The 19,943-nt window shown below is 60.9% G+C and overlaps 3 protein-coding genes across 8 annotated transcripts; 1 reads left to right on the forward strand and 2 right to left on the reverse strand.

Annotated features, from left to right (window-relative positions):
- Positions 1-17: 17 nt before the first annotated feature.
- NAT14 (N-acetyltransferase 14 (putative)) lies at positions 18-2,507 on the reverse strand. Of its 2 annotated transcripts, none has more exons than XM_017647190.3 (3): positions 2,373-2,507; positions 1,672-1,786; positions 18-1,041 (listed from the first exon to the last, which is right to left on the reverse strand). In XM_017647190.3, the coding sequence occupies exons 2-3, from the start codon at positions 1,741-1,743 to the stop codon at positions 493-495; spliced, it is 621 nt and encodes a 206-aa protein (XP_017502679.1). In that variant the 5' UTR covers positions 1,744-1,786; positions 2,373-2,507; the 3' UTR covers positions 18-492. The 2 variants fall into 2 exon arrangements, with proteins under 2 accessions (XP_017502679.1, XP_017502678.1); XM_017647189.3 differs by lacking the exon at positions 2,373-2,507 and adding an exon at positions 2,120-2,275.
- A 340-nt stretch (positions 2,508-2,847) lies between these two features.
- ZNF628 (zinc finger protein 628) lies at positions 2,848-11,758 on the reverse strand. 5 transcript variants are annotated; one of them, XM_073226835.1, is made up of 3 exons: positions 11,713-11,758; positions 6,798-6,914; positions 2,848-6,054 (listed from the first exon to the last, which is right to left on the reverse strand). In XM_073226835.1, the coding sequence occupies exons 1-3, from the start codon at positions 11,741-11,743 to the stop codon at positions 2,960-2,962; spliced, it is 3,243 nt and encodes a 1,080-aa protein (XP_073082936.1). In that variant the 5' UTR covers positions 11,744-11,758; the 3' UTR covers positions 2,848-2,959. The 5 variants fall into 5 exon arrangements, with proteins under 5 accessions (XP_073082936.1, XP_036881636.1, XP_036881635.1 ...); XM_037025741.2 differs by lacking the exon at positions 11,713-11,758 and adding an exon at positions 9,141-9,294 and having other exon boundaries at positions 6,841-6,914; XM_037025740.2 differs by lacking the exon at positions 11,713-11,758 and adding an exon at positions 9,141-9,294.
- A 3,236-nt stretch (positions 11,759-14,994) lies between these two features.
- C17H19orf85 (chromosome 17 C19orf85 homolog) lies at positions 14,995-19,904 on the forward strand. The gene is made up of 2 exons (XM_037025896.2): positions 14,995-15,278; positions 18,687-19,904. Exons 1-2 carry the CDS (start codon positions 15,106-15,108, stop codon positions 19,141-19,143), a joined length of 630 nt encoding a protein of 209 aa, XP_036881791.2. The 5' UTR covers positions 14,995-15,105; the 3' UTR covers positions 19,144-19,904.
- The last annotated feature ends 39 nt before the right edge of the window (positions 19,905-19,943 follow it).

The raw sequence follows: 19,943 nt of genomic DNA on the forward strand, positions 1-19,943 counted from the left end.
GAGGGAGTTGGCACACAGCAGTTTCAGGCTTTATTAACAATCATGAGTAAAAAATCAGATGGGTCTGGCCACAGAACCTCTGGGGGCACCTTCCCTGGTCTGGCCTGGGCAGCTCTGTGCCCATGCCCTCCTCACCACCCCATGGCTGTGGGGGGCGCTTGTCCCCATTTTGGGGACCTAAGCTGGGGGTGGGCATGCTTGCCCGGCCTCCTCTCCTCTCCCTGCATCTCTCCCAGATCCGAAGCACAGATGGGCCAGTGAGATTTCTCAGTGCAGACAGAATCTGAGGGAGGGGTTTGGACAGACTGACCTCTCTGAAAAGTTCAAACAATATGGACAGGCATCAGGCTGCAGTGGGGCCTCCTGCCCTCTGCGGGTCTAGGTTTCTGGGCCCTAAGTGGGCCAGGGGTTCTCGGAGGGAGGCTGTGAAGGCGCCTGCACACAGTAGGTGCTCGCTAAGCGTGGGTTTCCCTCCCCACCCTGGGTCTGGGGTCACAGGTCCTTGCTGAACTCCCTCACCAGTGCACAGCCCATGCAGCCCCAGCTCCCCACAGCCTGGTAGCCACAGCCTTCCAGCATCCCTGCCATGCCCCAAGAGGCCACAGACACAGGGACCACCAGCCTCACATGGGGCTCCCCCATGCCTCCTGCCCAAGCTTGTGCCTGGGATTCAGCAAAAGCCAGCAGCCGCCTGCCCACGCCTCTGCGGCGGTGCCAGCGAGAAACAGAGAGGCGGGACACTCGGGCTCCGTCCCCAGCACTGGAGCCTGGGGCCAAGGCCAGGACCCCGCACACATCCCCGGGGCCTTGTACTGCCACCCAGGGGCCCCCCAGGCCTCCCGGGGGAGGCAGCGAGCCCCACCGGGCCCGCAGGCCTAGCTTCATGGCTGCCACAGCCAGGAACACAGGCAGGAGGAGGGCCAGGGCGAAGGAGGCCAGGACGAAGCGCAGGCCACTGCTGACTGCTGCCAGGAGAAGCAGGGCCGGCGGCCGCGTCAGTGCATGAAGGGCCACGCGGTTCTCTGTGTCCTTCACACCAGCCTGTGGGCAGGATGGGCAGTCAGGATGGGGAGCCTCAGTCTTCCATCATACTAGGGCCCCATGGGCACCAGGGACAATGAGAGGGGCAGACCAGCTGCGGCGGGAGCTCCCAAATAAGAAAGGAAGGCACTGTGATGGGCTGGAGACGGGGCGGGGGGTGCGGGTGCAGGGGCAGGCACTGCATCTGCTCTAGGCACCCTGAGCCTGCTGTGCAGTCACTCAGTTCTGAGGGGAGGTGCACAGGAACGAGGCACCAAGGATGGCGGAGGCCAGAACAGGACAGAGACTGCTGCAGGCCACAGTGGGGGCGCCTCTGGACCACAGGAGCTGGGGCTGCCCCCCCGCCCCAGGACTCTGCTTGCAAGGGCTTGGGGTAGCAGGCAAGGTCAGCTCTCAGGTGGGCTGGCGCAGGGCAGGCTGAAGTGGGGAGACAGGCAGAGAATTGGTGATGCGTTCGGCCCACAGTCCTCCAGCTGCTGCAACCTTCCTGACCCCAGGGGTAGGAGGGAAGCACTAGGGAGAGAAGGCACCAAGCCAGGAGTAAGTCGCTCAGGAGGAAAAGGCAGGTGGCTGAGCCCTCGACAAGCCCCTGCACCCCCAGATGCACTGCGGCCCCTCCCTGCTTCTCACCTTCAGCATCTCCAGCACCAGGGGTTTCTCATCTTCCCGCATCTCCCGCACCGACAGGTGGCCGGGGGCCATGGCAGCCCCCGGGCTCCCACGCCCCCGAGGAGCAGGCCTGTACCTGGCGAAAAGGAGGTCACCGTCAGGAGGGCGCCCCTCGTGCCCGAAGCGCCCAGGCGTGGGGGCCAGCTGCAGCATGTCTCAGATAAGGACCCTGAGGGCGCTCCGGGCCTCCAAGCGCGGTCCGAGGCAGTCCCTCTACGTAGCCAGCTTTCCCGCCTCCCGGGAGGCCCCCGCGCGTCCGTGGACGCCGACACCATGCGCTAGGGGGTCCCTCCCAGAAGCCCTGGGGGTCGACCAAGCTGCCCCGCGGCCAGGGGACCAGCTCCTGGCCCTGGCCCGGCACCACCAGCCCCGCCCCGGTCGCCCCGCCCCAGCGAGGAGCTGCATGCACCTCCGCGGGTGCCTCGGTCCTGGGACTAGGAGTGGGAGCAGCAGGGTCGCGGAGGGGTCGCCGGCGGAAGTGACGTAGACTCGCGTGCGGAGGGGGCGGGACCTGCCTTCGGCCTTAGCTGCTGTTGCCAGGCTTCCTGGCGCGGGTGGGGGAGGGGCTGGGCGTGGGCGATGGAGGGACCCGGGCCGGCGGGGACCCTTCCGGGTGGGGTGCAGAACGCGAGCAGACGACGGCCGGGCGAGGGAGGACTTACCTGGCCGCCGGGGGAAGCGCCAGCCTGCACTCTCCCTGGTTGCTAAGCAACCTGAGCGCCCGCGGGGCGGTGAGGGAAGCCCAGCAATTCCCATTGGCGCCGGGTTTCGCGAGAGGGCCGCGTCAGCATCCTGGGCCCACTAGCTCCCAAACTCCCCCACCGCACCGACCTCCACCCCAACCCACCCGTCAACCCGTGACTTTCAGGATAAGCATTTTCCAGACGAGGGGAGGGGCGGGGTGACTTACAGTGAACAAGTGGCGGAGCCGGGATTCTAGATTTCAGCAACTCGCCACTAGGGTAACCCCTGCTTCCCTTCCTTTAGGGACAGTGTCCCACATATAAGTGGTTGGCCCAAAGACGCAAACCAAGTCACCGGGGCGCCAGAAAGCAAGACTCCAGCCTCCCAAGCAGTGGTGATGACCATGACATTGCCCCTCCGCAGCCCCCACCCCAAGAAAACAAAACACAGAAAAAGAGCTTCTGGTCTTTATTAGCAAGAGCGGCCTGCAGCTCACCTCCCCCAGCACCGCCACAGCAGTGAATCGGGGTCTGGGTGGGACAGGAAGAGGTATCAGCGCTGCTACTCAAAACGTGTGCACAAGCTGGACGGCCGGCAGAGTCTGGACAATCTGGATGGAGGGCAGGCCCTGCGGGGTCATGCTCCCAGGCGCGGCTCCTGCGGGGACCACTTGCACCATCTGGGAAGTGGGAGCTGAGGGGATGCCTGCAGAGACAGAAGCTGGTGGCGGTGGGGCCAGCAGCTGCAGCGTGGTGGCACCTCCCCCAACGCTGCTGTTCTCCAACAACTCTGCGGCCGGGGCACTGCGGATGATAAGTAGTTTCTGTCCCTGCGGGCCTGGGGCCGGTGGCTCGGCCAGCCCCGTGGGGAGAGTCTCAACCTCCTGCACACACAACTGGGTCTGCTCCCCATCGGCCCCACTCAGCACCAGGACGCTCTGCAACCCCTCATCCGTCTGCAGTGTCTCAAAGAGCACGTCCTGGACCACACCGGTGCTGGCCTCACCATCACTGGGCTCCCCGGTACCCGGGCCGGCCAGCAACTCCTCAGCTGCCCCACTCTGAACCACCAATAGGTTAGGAGCCTCAGCGGTCACAGCTCCCCCACCGGCATTGGACAGCTGGCTTGCCACTGGCTGCAGCTGCACCGTGGTCACCTCCTGGGCCGGCTGGAGCTGGACGGCGGTCACTTCCGGTACTGGCCGGAGGGGCTGGAGCTGGACCCCACTCAATTCCTGTGACCCTGCCTCCCCACCACCCACATTCTGCAGAACTATGAGGCTCTGCGCTCCCGCACTGGCCCCGGCGTTGGCGCCCCCCTGCACTCCCAGCCCTGCAGGGCCTGGCAACCAGACTACGCCAGACCCCTGCGCTGCTTTCCCCACAGCCCGTGGGCCCTGCCTTGCACAGCTGCCCCCGCCACTAGTACCGGAAGGGGGCAGCAGGATGAGCTTGGCGGGAGCCGGCGGAGGTGGGGGCGTAGGGGGTTGGACGCTGCTGGGGATGAGCTGGAGGCCCTGGGCAGTCTGCACCAGGAGAAACGTCTGGGAGTTGGGGACCCCGAGGCCTGGGGGTGGAACCTGGGCCGGGCCCCCTGCCACCTCCAGGGAGAGTGTGGCCTGGAGGTGGGGGAGGACGTGGACATCTTGGGTGGCAGGAGGAGCCGGGGCAGCAGCCAGCGGGGCCGGGGGCTGGGGGCCGGCGGCAGGAGCCCTGGAGCTGGCAGCCGAGCTGGCCGAGGCGTGCGTCCTCAGGTGCCGCTGCAGGTAAGCAGCCATGACGAAGCTACGGCCGCAGATAGGGCAGGCAAAGGGGCGCTCCGCCGAGTGGGTGCGCTGGTGCAGCAGCAGGTTGGAGGAGTGCGTGAAGGTCTTGGGACAGAGCGGGCAGCGGAAGGGCCGCTCGCCGGTGTGCACACGCTGGTGCTGCCGCAGGTTGGAGGTCTGCGCAAAACTCTTGCCACAGACGCCGCAGGCGTGGGGACGCTCGCCAGTGTGCACGTGCCGGTGGCGCCGCAGGCACGACGTGTTACGGAAGGCCTTGCCGCACTCCCCGCAGGCATAGGGCCGCTCACCGGAGTGCAATCGCAGGTGGTACTGGTAGTGTGATGACCATTTGAAGGTCAGGCCGCACTGGCCGCAGGTGAAGGCCCGCAGGCCCGTGTGCACACGCTGATGGATGGCCAGCAGGGACGAGCGTTTGAAGGCCTTGCCGCACTCGCCACACTGGTAGGGCCGCTCGCCAGTATGGTCCCGCAGGTGATAGCGCAGCCCCGAGGAGCCCTTGAAGGCCTTGCCGCACTCAGCGCATTTGTAGGGTCGCTCTGCAGAGGCCGGCGCTGGTGTGGGCGTTGGCGCGGCAGGGGCGGCGGGGGCCAGCGGCTCCTGGGGGCAGGTGACCTCGGCGGCCTCGGCCTGGGGGGGTGGGCGCCCGGCCGCTGCCTCTTCCACGTGGCACTGCTGGTGCGCCAGGAGGCTGGCCAGCTGCGGGAAGGCGCCATCACAGCTGCCGCAGCGGTATGCCTGCCCACCTGCCGCCCCGTGGCTGTGCTGGTGGCGGGAGAGACCGGCCACTGTCCGGAAGGACTTTCCGCAGGGGAGGCAGGCAAAGCCGGGGCCCGCGGCGGTGGCGGCGGCAGGAGGGGGCTGCGGCAGGGGGCATGGTGGGGACAGCGCAGGCGGCGGGGCAGGCTCAGCCTGGGGCGCCTGGGCGGGTGCGTCCTGTGGGGCGGGCGCCGCTTCGGGCCTGGGGCAGGGCTGGTGCTCCAATAGCAGCTCCTCGCTGCCGAAGCCAAGCTCGCAGCCGTCGCAGCGGTACACCAGCTCCACGGTGGTCTCGGCCGCCGCCAGGAAGAGCTCCGGTACCACCGGCGGGGGCGCAGGCGGCGGGGGCGCGGGCGGGCTGGGGGCCTGGAGGTGGCGCTGTAGGTATGCGTCCGAGACCAAGACTTTCGCGGCGGGCTCTCGCGGCGGCGGTGCGGAGGCGGCGCCGTGGGTGCGCTGGTGCAGCAGCAGGTTGGAGGAGTGCGTGAAGGTCTTGGGGCAGAGCGGGCAGCGGAAGGGCCGCTCGCCGGTGTGCACGCGCTGGTGCTGCCTCAGGTTGGTGCTCTGCGTGAAGCTCTTGCCGCAGACGCCGCAGGTGTAGGGCCGCTCGCCCGTGTGCACGTGCCGGTGGCGCCGCAGGCTGGACGAGTTCTTAAAGGCCTTGGGGCAGTCTGGGCACGGGTAGGGCCGCTCGCCCGTGTGCTGCCGCAAGTGGTACTGGTAGTGCGACGACCACTTGAAGGCCAGGCCGCACTGGCCGCAGGTGAAGGCCCGCAGGCCCGTGTGCACGCTGCGGTGGATCTGCAGCAACGAGGAGCGCTTGAAGGCCTTGGGGCAGTCGGGGCACTGGTAGGGCCGCTCGCCCGTGTGGCCCCGCTGGTGGTAGAGCAGGGCAGAGGAGCCCTTGAAGGCCTTGGGGCAGTCGGGGCACTTGTAGGGCCGCTCACCCGTGTGCGTGCGTTGGTGGTGCAGGAGCCGGGAGGACCACCGGAACGACTTGCCACACTCCCCACACTCGTACTGGGCTGCAGGGGTGGGGGCTGTGGGGCCTGGCTTCTCCGCTGACCCCTCGGCGCTAGAGGCGGGCGCCATGTCCGCGTGGGAGCCGACCATCACACCTGGCGGGGGATTCTGGGTCAGGGGAGGGTGGCCATCACCCCACCTCTACCCACACCCAACCATCGCAACCACGGCCCACAAGCCTCCTTTTAAGAGGCAGGGGCCGCCTCCCCAGCCCACCCCTGTTGCCGGGAAATCTTTTTTAGGATTAGGGACTCCAGTGGTCCTGGTCGGCCGCTATGCAAGGTTTTAGGTGGTGAAACAGACACTTCTGGCAAAGCGGGATGGGTCTGTCTCCAACTTAGGACGCCAGCTTCTTCTCTGGGAGGCTGACAGGCCTTAGGCGGCTGGGTGCCGTCTTTAGGAGGCCACGCACTGCCTTCGGGACTATGCTCACTTCTACAGATAGGCAGCGTCCCTGAGGAAGGCCAGGGTCCACCCTGGCTTCCCACCTCCGACCCCTCTCCCTCTAAACACCTCATCCTCTGCCCTCCCTGTGCACCGGCTCCCATCACCACACTCTGAACCCTGTCACTATGACTACAGCCCCTGAAAGATCCCCCACTCCACCAGCAGCCAGTCTGCCCACCACTGCCTCCAGGGACCGGAATCTGAAATCCTTAGGCTCCACGCGATCCCCCATCCACTGACCCTGCCAGCCCCACCCACTCCTCCCCCATCCCTACCCCACTTCCCTGTATCCCTCATGATGAATGCCACTGGCCACCACTGGGCCTCGGTCCCGCTTTGCATTCACACCACGAGTCTCAAAACTCCCTCCCCATGGCCCTGCACTGCTCACACTGCATTTCTCTGGTCCATTCACTCCCCCGTGGGATACTTGCATATTTCTTCCTCCTCAAAGCTCTCTCCTTTCCTCTCCTGCACTTAGCAGGTGACCCTGCCATTGGTCTTGTCACTGAGAAAAAAGTGATCAGAAGAGAATGTTCCCAGATTCCAACCACTGCACCAGTGGTTCTCAACCTGAGCAATCAAGTCGCCCTCGCCCCCCAACACACACTGCATTCCCACCCCAGGGGACACCTAGCCATGCCTGAAGACTGTTCTGGTTGTCAGGTGGCGACTGGAGGGGCAGGTGCTCCTGGCATCTACTGGAGGAGCCCAGGGAAGGTGCTCAGCATCCTACATGCACAGGACGGCCCATCCCCAAAGAAAGAACTGGTCCAAAACAGCAGTAGTGCTGGGCTGGGAAGCCCTGCACTGACCCTCCCACGTGCTGCCTGCCCCTCTGCAGCAAAGCCACTTGAAAGTACCCTCAATACAGGCTCTTCCCCAGCACAAGCCCTGCCAGTCTGATCTGACCCCCCTCCATTCACTCCACTCGTGGCCTCTCTGGTGCTAAATCCTGTGGTCTCTGCTCGCTGCACAATGGATCCCTCTCTCTGTAACCCACTCCCCTTGGCTTCCAGGTGCCACCCTCTTCACTTGCCAGCCCTTCTCAGTGTGGGTGTTGGGTCCCCCTCATCCCCCTGACTTGTGATGTGGGAGAGCCCTGGTCCTCTCCCTCACCCAAGCTCTGTCACTGGGAGCCCTGCCCTCTCTAGTGGCGTCACAGTCTATAAACGGGATGGTCCGTTACCTTGCACTGCTCAGTGCCTCTCCTTTGCACTCCAAACCCTAGGCTATTTGGACGCCTAACAGACACCCCAAGTTAACATGCCCAAAACCCAACCCCAGGCTTCTCTGATGCCCTCCTCTGCACCACCCCCTCCCCAAACAGCCCTCCTTTATCACAGTCTTCTCCATCCCTGAAAACAGCTCTATTCTTCCTCAGGCCAAAAGCTGCAGGGCCTTCTCGCCTCCTCTTTCTCTCACTCTGTGACCACTCCCACAGCCAGTGCCCCTGTTCCAGCAGGAACATGCCTGCAATCCGCCACTTTTCACCAGGTCTCCTTCCCACCTTTGTCCAGGGCACAGTGTCCCCTCCTGGCAGCTGCCACAGCCTCCCGCCAGATGGGCCTGCTGCCATCTTACTCTTCCCACCCTGCTATGCTCCCAACACGGAGGCTGAAGCAAACCTACCAGATGCCCTCCTGCTCCCATTTCAGATCAGAAGACAAACCCCTGACAAGAGCCTACAAGTTCCCATGGTGCTGTGGCCAGCTGTCCTCCTGCTGGCCGCTTGAACCTCACACCATCTAGTCCCAACCTGGCTAGGCATGCCCACCCCACCTGGGGCACTCAGACGGGCCCCTGCCTGGCACCCCCTTCCCTCCGACGTCCACCTTCACCTGCAACCTTAAATCTGCAACCCTTTCCAACACTCCTCACTCTCTTTCTCAGCCTAATTTTTTTTTTTTGCATAGTGCTTATCACCTTCTAACGTACTTTATCATCAGGGTCCCCAGCCTCTGCATTGTTGAGATCTGGGGCTAGCCCATTGATTGCACTGGAGGATGTTTGGCCACATCCCTGGCCTCGACCCACTAAATGCCAGTGCCACCTTATTCACGGTTACATGCCAGTGCCTAGAATAACGTCTGGCACAAAGTGAGTGTTCAGCAAACACAACTTGAATGAAAGAGGTCTGGGCATCCTTTTGGACAGGCTGTAAAGATTCCCTGAAAAAAGATGAACGTCCCCTTATGGCACCAAATCCTTTTAAGAGACTAGTTATCCCCGGAAGCTGTTCTTCACTTTCTGACGGCCGGGCCTTCCTTAAATAGAAGACATCCGTGCTGTAGACGAGCCGGGACCCATCTTAGCCCGTAAAGAGCACCCCCTTCAAAAGACCGGACCGCACCCCTTTTTCCATCAGGCCCAACTTCCCCTTTAAGACGGGAATTGAGCATCCATCTCCACCTTCGGTGAACTAAACTAGGACGGCTTGGAAGCCACCGGGATTCAGAATCTTTCCCTTCCACGTTTGGGACACTGCCACCCCTTTAAAGAAATAATCCATTCTTAAGGGGTAAAAACTGGGGAGCTCTGGTAAACGGCAGATCTGCCCAGCCCCTCTAAAGCAGCCCATTGCCCTTTAAAAGGGCGGAGCTGGCACAGCGGACAAAGTCGGAGGCGAACTAGGGCCCTTCCCTTTAAGGCATCCCTTCCGGTTTCACGCTCGCCATTTCCCCAACGTCTCCGCCCTCCCGTCCCTCCCCCCGCCCCCACCCTCCGGTCTCACCTGCCGCCCCGACCGGGAGGACGAGCTGGGGAGAGCCAGGGCCCTCCCGTGGGGGCCGACGGGAAGGCGGGGCCCCGGTAGCGACGGGACCGGAGTGGGGGCCGGGGAGGGGGGCGGGGGCGCGCTCCCTCCCAACGGCCCCCGGCGCGAGGCACCCAACCTTTATCGGCTGCCTCTCGCGCACACAAACTCCGACGTTACCATCAGCGCGTCATGACGCCACGTGCGTCGACGCCCCGCCCCTACCCCTCCATTGGCAGCCGGCGGTCTGGGCGCGCCAGCGCGCGGCATCCTCGGAGTTGTAGTTCTCCCAGACCGGACCAGCAGCAGCTCCAGGGTCTGTCCACTGCCCAGAAGGCTGGTTCAGGACGCAGGCTTGCAGGTCCCTCTCACTTAGTATCGGTTCCCTCTCGTCTGTGATGAAATCCCTCCCCGGCAGTGCGGTTCTCGGCCACCAGGGATGTGGTCGCTGGAGCCTGGTCCCCATGCCCGGGTCCTCTGGGCTCCCATTCCCCCGACCGGGAAGGAGGCCCACAGTGGTTCCGGCCCCCCACAGGCCCCAAGTGCTCACGGTTCCTGAGCGTCTGCTGCATGTCCACGAGTGCGGCTGTGCAGGGGGCTTCCCAGGCCACGGGGACCCCAACCTCCGCGGCCTGGAGGCTCAGGGGAAAGCTGAGTTGTACCTGATCCGCCTCCCTCCTTCCCACCTCAGCCCCGGCGGCCTCAGCCATACAGCCATACTCTTTTCTGCAGGCCATCCAACAGTCTCTCAACCGTGGCAGCAGTGCCGTCGCGCTGGGCCATTCGTTGCTGTGGGGGCTGTCCTGTATACACTGCCAGGCAGTTGGAAGCATCCGGCCTCCACCCACTAGAATCCACAGCACTTCTTCCCCCGCCGGTTCCCCACCCGCACACCCTCAGACAGCCATCTCCAGACTTGGCCACTTGTCCCCTGGTGGAGAACCACTGCCCCAAGGCAGTGCCCCTTGGCCTTAGGGCCACTTCGCATGCTGTTTCCCATCCCAGAAGGCCCTCCTGCCCCTACCCCATCCCTCCTCAATTCCTGCTAGAACCCAGATGTTAGATGAGGTCCCATTGAGTGTTCAGTGGCACTCATCTGTTCCGTGACAACAGGGACAGGGTCTGTCTTCACCATCCAAGCGTCCCCAACAACCAGCAAGGGGCCTGATTAGAAGCAGGTGGTGCTCTTTGTTGAATGAGTGAATTTTAGAGCCGCTCCACCTTTTCCCAAGGCCCCCAGGCAGTCCAGAGCTCAGGCTGATCTGCGCTGACTTGGACCTGTCCCTTACCCACAGATCCTCTTGCTGGCCTGGAGGACAGCAGCCTCCAAGAGCTTATGGATGCAGGGCATGACTTCTGCCCTGTGAACTTGGAGGAGGACGCTGCCCTCAGATGAGACTAAGCCCCAGCCTATACCCTGACTGCAGCTTTGTGAGACCCCGAGCAAAGGACCCAGCTAGGCTGTGATGCCTGGATTCCCGGCTCATGGGCTCTGGGGGAAGAGTAGTATATGCTGTTTTAAGCCATTGTATTTATGGTGGTTTGTCATGCAGCACAGATAATGAATATACTTATGTTAGTCTGCCCAGGCTGCCATAACAGAGTGCCACAGGCTGGGCAGCCTAAATAGTAGATATTTATTTTCTCACAGTTCTGGAGACCAGAAGTCTGAGATTAAGGTGTGGGCAGAGTTGTTTTCCCCTAAGGCCTTTCTCCTCGGCTGTGGATGACCACCTTCTCCCCGAGTGCCCCCATAACTATGCCTCTGTGAATGCCTGTGCCCAAACTTCCTTTTTGTATGAGGACACCAGTGATATTGGATTAGGGCTCACCCTTATGGCCTCATTTTACCTTAAATCACCTCTTTTAAAAGACCCTCTCTCCAAATATACTCATATGCTGAAGTATGGGCGTCAGGACCTCAACATATGAATGTGGGGAGACACAATTCAGCCCATAATATTCCTCTTATCAGAAGAAAATATTTGAAACAAATAAGACAGGGTTGGCCCCTCTGAGTTCTAGACTTGGGACACCAGCAATGTTACATCTGTACATTTTTACAATAAAATGTCAGGGAAACAAAGTCCCTCTGGGACTGGGTGAGAGAGGTAGCAGGGTGTAGGCAGGGAGGGTCAAGCCTGTGGGCCCTGATTCTTGTCCCCCATGCCCCCAAATTGGAGGGAGGAGATTTAGAACTGGGGTTTCCATATTCCAGGTGCAGGGAGGCCTACAAAGAAGGTTTGGAGCAGGGCCCTGAAGTCTGGACACTACCTCTGCCCCAACTCTCCATGGCATTCCATCACTCTTATCCTCATAACCCAACTCCTGCCTGGCCTACAAAGCCCTGTGGGTTTGGCCCCTGTTCACCTCCTCCCTTTGTGCCCTCTCTCCCACTCTATTCAAGCTTGCTTCTGCCTCAGGGCCTGTATGCCCACTGTGACCCCTGTCTGGGAAGCTTCTGGCTGCCCCCTCATAATTCAAGTTGCAGGACAATTGTCACCTTCTCCATCTGAAGCAGCTCCCCTCTCCCATACAGTCTCCAACTTACCATCCAGTCTCAGCACCTTCACAGCCCACATGGGTTTTCTCTTGTTTATGGCTGCCTCATTCACAGACTCCTATACAGTGTTTGTCTTGCTCACTTGCTGCATCCAGTCTCTGCACACATCAATAAATGTTTGTTGAATGACTAACTGCCATTCAAATTATTAGCGTTTGATCATGCAAATGAAGTATAAGGGAAAGGAGCCTGTGATTACCTTCTGATGCCTGGGCTTCTCAACCATCGGACCTCCCAGCACAAACCTGGCGTGTTGGCGCCCTCTAGTGGGACATCCCCAGGCTAGCGCCTGCAGGGCCCATGGGACACAGCTGGCCGACAGATGTTGCCCTCAGCTCCTGGTGGTATGGATGCAAGCTCAGCTCCAGAGCTAAGCTAGGAAAGGTCACGCCCCAGCCATGCGGTGGCGGCCCCTTGCCTGTCCTCAGGGCCTGAACTCTGACCTCCAATCCTTGAGACCTGAGAAGCCTCCCCCTCAACGGGCCCCTTGCCAAGGAACACTGGACTCTCCCCTCTGGACCTTCCAGGCCATCCCACAAGACCCCAGAAGCCCAGGATGCATGCATGCACGCACACAGGACTGAAACACAGATGAGGACAGAGCCCTGACCACCCAGGGGGGCCGGGGAGAGCGCCAGTATCAGAGCCAGTGAGAGCTGCCCACAACCTCACTGAGAGGCCGCAGGGCAGGGCACAGAGGGTCTGTGAGGGGGCTGGAGACCCCAGGAGGCACCCAGGACAGACAGGGGAGGCCCCCACTCCTGTGCCCATGGCCACCCTGCCCTCAGCTGTGGCGTGACACGCTGGTGGTACTGGGTGCAGGAGGGGCAGCAGCCTGTGCAGGAGCCGTGGCTGGCAAGGTGACACCAGGCGTCCGGTCCGCCTACTGCCGCTGGCCTCACTGGTCGCTGCCACACCTGCCAGGTGCCTGGTGATATGGCTGGCCACCCTCTGCAGGCACTGGGCGTCTTCACAACCAGAACGCCCCACAGCGCCCACTGCTCCCATGTGGTGGCCACCTGGCACCCCCCCAACCCCAGCCCCGAGCCCTGGGCCTGGCTGGGCCCCTGCGGCTGTCCTGGGGCTGCCACCACTGAGGTGGCCCTGCCTGCGGCTCACACCCGGAGGCGGGCCTGGCAAGGGCGTGGCCTTGGGCGTGTGCTGACTCAGGCCAAGGCGCACTTTGCCGTTCCCTCAGCCGCCTGACCTCCTTACCACAGACTTACCAGTGAGGCAATCGAGGTTTGGAGCAAGACACAGAGTCTCCCCAGCGGCGGCCCTGAGGGTGTGTTTTCACTCCCTGACATTGCACCTTACCGTGTGACAGAGTATTCGCATCTGACAGCTCTTGCTTCGAAAAGGGTCTTACGTTCTCTTCCCCCTGCCAGCAGCGACCTTCTGCCACAGTCTTTTATAATTTGTTGCCAATTTTATCAGGGTATCATGTGGGGGGGGTGGTGGAATATCTACAATAAAGACACTTAGAATAATAAACTTCAGCATTTAATGAACCTGAGAGCTTTCAGAAAGTTCTTTCCTGTCCCTCTGTGTTCCTGACGAGGGTGAATCCCAGCTCTGCCGCCTGACTGTGGGTGGGCGCAGGCCCTGACCTCAGTTTCTCACTCAGGACTGGGAATGGTAGTTCCCTCCTGTCAGTGCCCAGCTGGGAGGGGCCTCCGTGGGTGGCGGTGGGTGGGGCTCAGGGCCTGGGCACTCGGTTACCCCGGGGAGGTGTTTCTCCCCTTGCCCACCTGCTGGGGGGCCCTGGCGCAGCCCAGGGAGTGTGGAGGGGGAGCCATCGCTGGGCTCCAGCCTCACCCCCTGTGGCCGGCTGAGCGACAGGCCGCGGAGGCTGCTGATGTCCTGACACCGGGAGCCTGTAACTAGGTGGTCTCACATGGCGAAAGGTCTCTGCAGGTGTGATCGGGGTAAGATCTGAGATGGGGGGATGAGCCCGAGTACCCAGCGGGCCCAGGGGCATTACAGGGTCCTTGTTGGGGGGGCTGCCAGAGCCTAAAGGGCAGAGGTGGTGCGGGGAGCTCCCCAGACAGGAGGAGGAGGGCCGCACCCCCAGGGAGGCAGGCTCCTCTGGAGGCCGGAGAAGGCCTGACTGGGCTCTCCCCTGGGGCCCCCGAGGGACTGCTGACAAGACCCGTCTGGGACCTCTGACCTCCAAAGCTGCAGAATAAACGTGTGTGGTTTTGATCCACTGGGTTTCTGGTGATATCACAGCGACCATAAGACACACACCCCAACCAAGGCAGGACCCCACCAGAGCCCTCATGGTGCTGAGACAGCGCCGCCCTCACCAGCCAAGACCCAGGTCCCCGACTCTGGCCAACGCCCCCACAGAGACGAGGAGACCCCACTCCCAGCCCCGGGAGCCATACCCTCCACCCTGCCACGTACCAGCCCGTTCTCTGCCTCCCCAAACACCAGCCCCCCACCCACAACCACGGCCCTCAGTAAAATGCCTCGAGGGAAGCCATGCCCTGCACTCCCTTCCCCCCCACCACAGCCAGGCCATAGAAACGGCCCTCCTGCCCCATACCTGAGCGACCAGGCCCAGACCGCAGGGGCTCCTCCCTGCCCCCCACCGCCCGTGCACTGAGCTGGTCGGGTGTGAGATCCAAAACCCCCAGGAGCGATCCTGCCTGCTGACTGGACACCTTGGGCATGAGCCTGCCCCTCTCTGAGCCTGTGGCCCCAGGACGCTGGGCGGGCAGCAGGAGGAGGCCGGGAGGTGCAGGCTGGTACGCCTGGAGGTGGGAGGGCAGATGGGAGGTTTCCTCCCGCAGCTGGAGGCCCCCAGCACCCCTCCCAGGGGCCGTCTTCCCCTCCCTCCCAGACCGCACCCTCACCTCCCACCGCCCCTCGCCTGGACTCCAATTACTGGTCCTCCACGCTAATCGCTGCAGTTGACTCACTCCTGGCCTCGCCTCCCTAATGAGGCCTTTGTCCCTTTAATTGGTTATCTCCAGGGCCTTTCTCTGCTCCTACACCTACGCTGCCCTAGGCCATATCCCAGGTCCAACTATGTGGTAATTGGGACCCTGGGGGGCGCACAGAAAGCCCCCTCCCCTTCCTGGCCACTTGCCTTCCTATATCAGCCCCCCACCTACGGGCTCCTCAAACCTCAGGGTCCAGCTCCCAGAAGGTAGGGTGGGGCTGAGGTGCAGGACGGAGGGCTTGTCTTAATTTCCTGGGCCCTGCCTCCCCCAACCTAGGCAGTGCCCCGCCCTGGCAGAATCCACTGCCCCTCCCAAAGGTCCCTCCCCAGGCCTGAGTGCCCAGCCCTGGCCGCTCCTCTCTCCTCACAGGCTGGGGGGCTGCTACTCATCAGCAGGAATATTGTGGGGAGCTACTGCACATCACCCGGCCATGCACCCTGGGGCCCCCACAGTCCCTGGAGTCCCTGAGCCTGGCCCCCAGGAGCTGTGTGCCTTTGTGAGCGGGGCAGCCACCCACATGCTGCGTGCCCTGAACCCCCGGAGGACCCGACCCCCGAAAAGGAGGCCCAACCACAGGAGATTCCTATACAATCAGATTTGCAGGTGAGGGCGCAGCAAAGTGGTGGTTGGCAGAGGGTGGGTGGGAAGGGGCCCTCAGTCTCTTGGAGACCAGGGCCAAGACAGCAAGGGAAGAGAGGGGGGCGGATGTAGTCAGCACTTAACATGCATTTACTGAGTGCTGATTGTGTGCCAGGCCCCAAAGACCCGTTAGTGCAAAGCAGACAAACTTGCCTTGATGATGGTGGTGGTGGTGGTGGTGGTGATGACGGTGGTGGTGATGGTGGCAGTGGTGGTGGTGATGGTGGTGGTGGCGGCGGTGATGCTGGTGGCGGTGGTTGTGACAGTGACTGTGGTGGTGGTGATGGCGGCAGTGATGCTGGTGGCCATGGTAGTGGTGATGAGGTCATGGTGGTGGTGGCGGTGGTGGTGGCGGTGGTAGTGGTGATGAGGTCATGGTGGTGGTGGTGGTGGTGGTGGCGGTGGTAGTGGTGATGAGGTCATGGTGGTGGTGGTGGTGGTGGTGGCGGTGGTAGTGGTGATGAGGTTATGGTGGTGGTGGCGGTGGTGGTGGCGGTGGTAGTGGTGATGAGGTCATGGTGGTGGTGGTGGCGGTGGTGGCGGCGGCGGTGGTGATCGAGGTGGTGGTGGTGATGTCAGTGATGCTGGCTAACGCTGACCTGACACTTACTCTATGCCAGGCACTGTTCTAAGCACTCTAGTGTGAGCTCATAATACTCTCCTCTTAGAGTGCGCGTGAACTCAGTGATCCCCTGTATTGACCCTAGGCGGTAGATGTTACCGTCACCCTTTTTTCTCAGATAAGGAAATCGTGACACACAGGGGCACAGTGACTTGCCCAAGAACTTGCTTTTCTATCAGTAGGTTGCTCCCCGAGCCAGTCCTGGGTCTCACCCCAGAATGTTGGAACGAAATCTGAGTGAATGGAAACTGGTGCGGCTTACCCCGTCCCCACACTGCAAGCCACCTGCCACCACAGTGCCCAGCCCTGGTCCTGCCAAGAATGCTCAGCACCACACCCACACACCAACCACTGACGAGGAAGACACACAGCCCCAGACAGCACCCAGCCAGACCAGAGCTGGCCTTCTCCCTCCTCTCCAGCCCCCCTCATCAACCGCCCCAGGAGCGCACCCCACCTTCAGCACCCATCCGGGTTCCCTGCCCACACCCCCACTCTGGCCCCTGTGCCGACGCCAGCCTCTCAGCTCCCGAGTTCCCTGTCTGCCCTCCCCACCTCACACCTCCCGGCTCCCCAGGTGCTGCGGCGTCTCAGACCTCCTCGGCCACATTGGCTCTGCCACATGCTCCCCGGAGCCCAGGCTGCCCACCAGGGGCCCTGAGGCCAGCCTGGGGAGCTTCGGAGCACAATCCTCAGGGCACCCCTGCTCAGCCCAAGCAAATCCAGGTCAGAGGCAAGCGTCTTCCCACCCATGTCCTCCTCTTCCCTGCAGTCCCCTCAGGCCGTGTTCCCTCAGGAGCTCCTCCACCCACCAGGCTCATGGATCTGTGACTTTGTGAAATTTTCAAACCTGGGGACAAATCAAGACAGACGTCTGACGCACTCGTGCTGAAAGGTGGAGCCCAGCTTCAGCATCAGCGCCTCTGCACGGCTGGGAGTGCAGTGCAGACTCTCGGACCCCACCCCAGACCCACACACCCAGAGACTCAGGGCCCAGTGACTGTTTTTGGAGCCCCCCTCCCCGCATTCTCTTGTGCACTCAGGCTTGAGAACCGCTGCCCTAATGATCACCACTTAAGATTTTACTGTCCATACATCTTAGCAGAGTTCCTTCTATATATCTTAAAATAGTTTAAACTAAATTGCAAACGTCATGACTCTCAGCCCTCAATGTCATTTATACTTGTTTGTTCAAGTTGGGGACGCTGTGCTGCACACGGCTGTCATCAATCTTAAATCAGCCCTCCCACCCGACCCCCAGTGTCATTTAACCTGACCTCCCATTTCTGAAAAATTTCCCTGGGGCGCTCATAGCATAAGGATCCTCCTTGGCATCAAAGACTGTCAGAGTGGCAGTTCTTGCTAATTTATTTAAGAGCCAGATAGATATTTTTTTCTTGTGGTAAAATACACATACATTTTGAGCATTTAAAAATGTACAATTCAGTGTTTTGTGCATTCAAAGTGTTTTGTAACCATCACCTCTATCTAGTCCCAGCACGTGTATATCACCCCCAAAAGGGACCCCATGTCCATCAGTGGTTATTACCCCCCAGCATGTGACAAACACTGATCTGCTCTGTGTCTCCAAAAATTTGCCTGTTTTGGACCTTTCATATAAGCAGAATCATACAATATTAGACACATTGTTAAATAGCCCTTGTTCTGGAAGTTTAACACAATACAGAAAGCACACATATGGTCAGTGTAGAAAAATGAAAGTTTCCCAAAGGGAGCCCACTAAGAGAACCCGCACTCAGTACAGGGCCAGGGCGTTCCTTGTCCTCATAAACCACCATCCTGTATTCTCTCACTGTGGTCACGTTAGCCTGTGTTTGAACTTTATGTAACGGAGTCACCAGCCCCTCACCATATGCTTGTGCCTTAGTGTGCAGGAACAGCCACAGTCCACGGACTGGGTGGCTGAAACACAAATTTACCTTATCACAACTCTGGAGGTGCAAGTCCAAGATCAAGGGGTCAGCTGGGCAAGGCCTCTGTCCTTGGCTTGTAAATGGCCACCTCCCAGTGTCCTCAGGCGGTCTTCCCTCTGTGTGTCCTGATTTCCTTTTATTGGATTAGGGACCACCCTAATGACGTCCCTTTAACTTAACCACCTCTTGAAAGACCTCATTTCCAAGTAAGGTTCCATTCTGAGGTCCTAGGGGTTAAAACTTTCTCAAATGGATTTTAGTGGGACGCAGTTCAGCCATAACAGTTTGTGAGATCGATTGTATTGTTCTTGAGGGGGTGGGAATGGCAGGGGTGGGGGGCACCCATCCAGTAACTATTGCAGTCACCAAGGGAAATGGAGAGACTCCACCCAGGGTTGGTAGAGACTCTGAGAGGTGGGCTGGTTCAAGGGCAGAATCCACAGTCCACAGGGTTTCCACGTTACACATGGTGTGCCTTTGTGTGAAATTATTTTTAAAGACACCCTTTTCTTAGGTCATTTTTTACGTTTATATGTTGGGAAATGGTCGTAATAAATCTAAATGTCAAAAGTGTGCATGATGCCGGACTAGACTTGTTTCCCTGAGCAGTGCACAAACCCCAGAGCTGTTTAGCACTTCCCTCCCAGTGTGGTTAGAACAATTGGATTGTCAGATGCAAGGAAGTGGACCCAGGGGCATGGAGACCAGCACAGAGAAGAAGAATGGGGAGGGAGAGAAGGGAACACCACTGCTGGGATGGCGGACAGGAGGGCATCCTTTGCCAGCACCCAGCCTCTAACGCCCATTTCTCTGCAGGCAGTTTGCCAAGATCGAGGCTGCCACCCAGCGCCTGGCCCGGTCCATCCTGTCCCAGGAGGCACCTCCCCAGAGACCACGGCTCCAAAGGCCACCCCTGCCACCTCCATCCCCTTTCCTGGGGGTGGCTTGTGCTGTGGCCCCCACTGAAGTGCCCCATGCACCTGGCCCCAGCCTGAGCCAGGCTGCCCTGGACACCTCCACCCTCGACCTCTTTGATGACATTGCGCTCACCCCAGAGTGTCCCCCAGTGCCATCGGACCTGTCCCATTGTGCCTGGAACCAGCCAGACCTAAGGCAGGCCCCATGTTTCTTTGATCCCCTGTCCCCTTCCCCACCTGCCCTAGGGGAAGCAGGTGAGCTCTTAGCTCCTGAGGGGTGGATGGGCAGGTGGGAGGTGACTTGTACCTGCCATTCTCAGAGGACCCCTGATGGCTGGGGGATCTGCTCCCCATGACACACAATTACAACCCAGCCAAGGCCCCCAGAAAAACCAGAGGTACCCCCCAGGAACCCCAGTTCCATCCCCTCCCCTCCCATCCACTCCAGTCCCATCCCTTCCCCCTGGGAAAATGAACCATGCCCAGACTCCCACTTGAGACCACCACTTCATGTGTCTTCTCCCAGGTTCAGGGCCCCCACCTCCACCTCTTGGGGGGCCTCGCTTCCCCCTTCCCTTTTTTTCCCTTCTTTCTCTCCAACCCCAACTCCCTCTCACCCTGGCTCCTCTCTGCCTAATGTCTGGTCTTGTCTCATTTATTTCCAAAGATGTGTTGTGCACCTGCTACATGCCAGGCCTAGGTCCAGGTGCTGAGCATTCAGCCCTGAATAAAACAGACACGATGCCCGCCCGCTCCGAGCTCACAAAGCGGATGGGGCCCGCGCGGGCTGGGAGCCGGGAACCGTCGGGCTTGTATTCCGGGCCTGCTGGGGCATCTCTGTCTCTCGCTCTCAGCTCTGTTTCCAAGCACGGAGTCTCTATATCGCAAACACCGCCCTAGGAGGCAGGTGCTGTACAGGTGGGAAAACCGAGGCGGCACAGAGAACAAACGAGCTTCGCCGCGCCTTTAAACCCTTTCCTTGGAAAGTGCTTGGGTCCCTTTGAGTTTCCGTCTCTGGACCGGGGTGCCGGGGTGCGAATTCAGAACTGCCCTTCCCTGCACGTTCTCCTTCACGCGCTGCCCTGCGGTCGGATTCTTACTGGGGCTCCACGGCGCCCACCGCCCCGCCGGGACCGCCACTCACGCCCTTCGCGGC

This window comes from Manis javanica, chromosome 17 (assembly GCF_040802235.1).
Source record: "Manis javanica isolate MJ-LG chromosome 17, MJ_LKY, whole genome shotgun sequence".
NCBI classification, from domain to species: Eukaryota; Metazoa; Chordata; class Mammalia; order Pholidota; family Manidae; genus Manis; species Manis javanica.

Coding starts and splice junctions, on each gene's coding strand:
- NAT14 (XM_017647190.3), bottom strand. CDS start 1,743: ATGGCCCCCGGCCACCTGTCGGTGCGGGAGATGCGGGAAGATGAGAAA. Junction 1,042..1,671: donor TGGTGCTGGAGATGCTGAAG/GTGAGAAGCAGG, acceptor TCCTGCCCACAG/GCTGGTGTGAAGGACACAGA.
- ZNF628 (XM_073226835.1), bottom strand. CDS start 11,743: ATGTGGGCTGTGAAGGTGCTGAGACTGGATG. Junction 6,915..11,712: donor GAAGGTGCTGAGACTGGATG/GTAAGTTGGAGA, acceptor CTTTTTTCTCAG/TGACAAGACCAATGGCAGGG. Junction 6,055..6,797: donor ATGGACCAGAGAAATGCAGT/GTGAGCAGTGCA, acceptor ATCCCCCGCCAG/GTGTGATGGTCGGCTCCCAC.
- C17H19orf85 (XM_037025896.2), top strand. CDS start 15,106: ATGCACCCTGGGGCCCCCACAGTCCCTGGAGTCCCTGAGCCTGGCCCC. Junction 15,279..18,686: donor CTATACAATCAGATTTGCAG/GTGAGGGCGCAG, acceptor ATTTCTCTGCAG/GCAGTTTGCCAAGATCGAGG.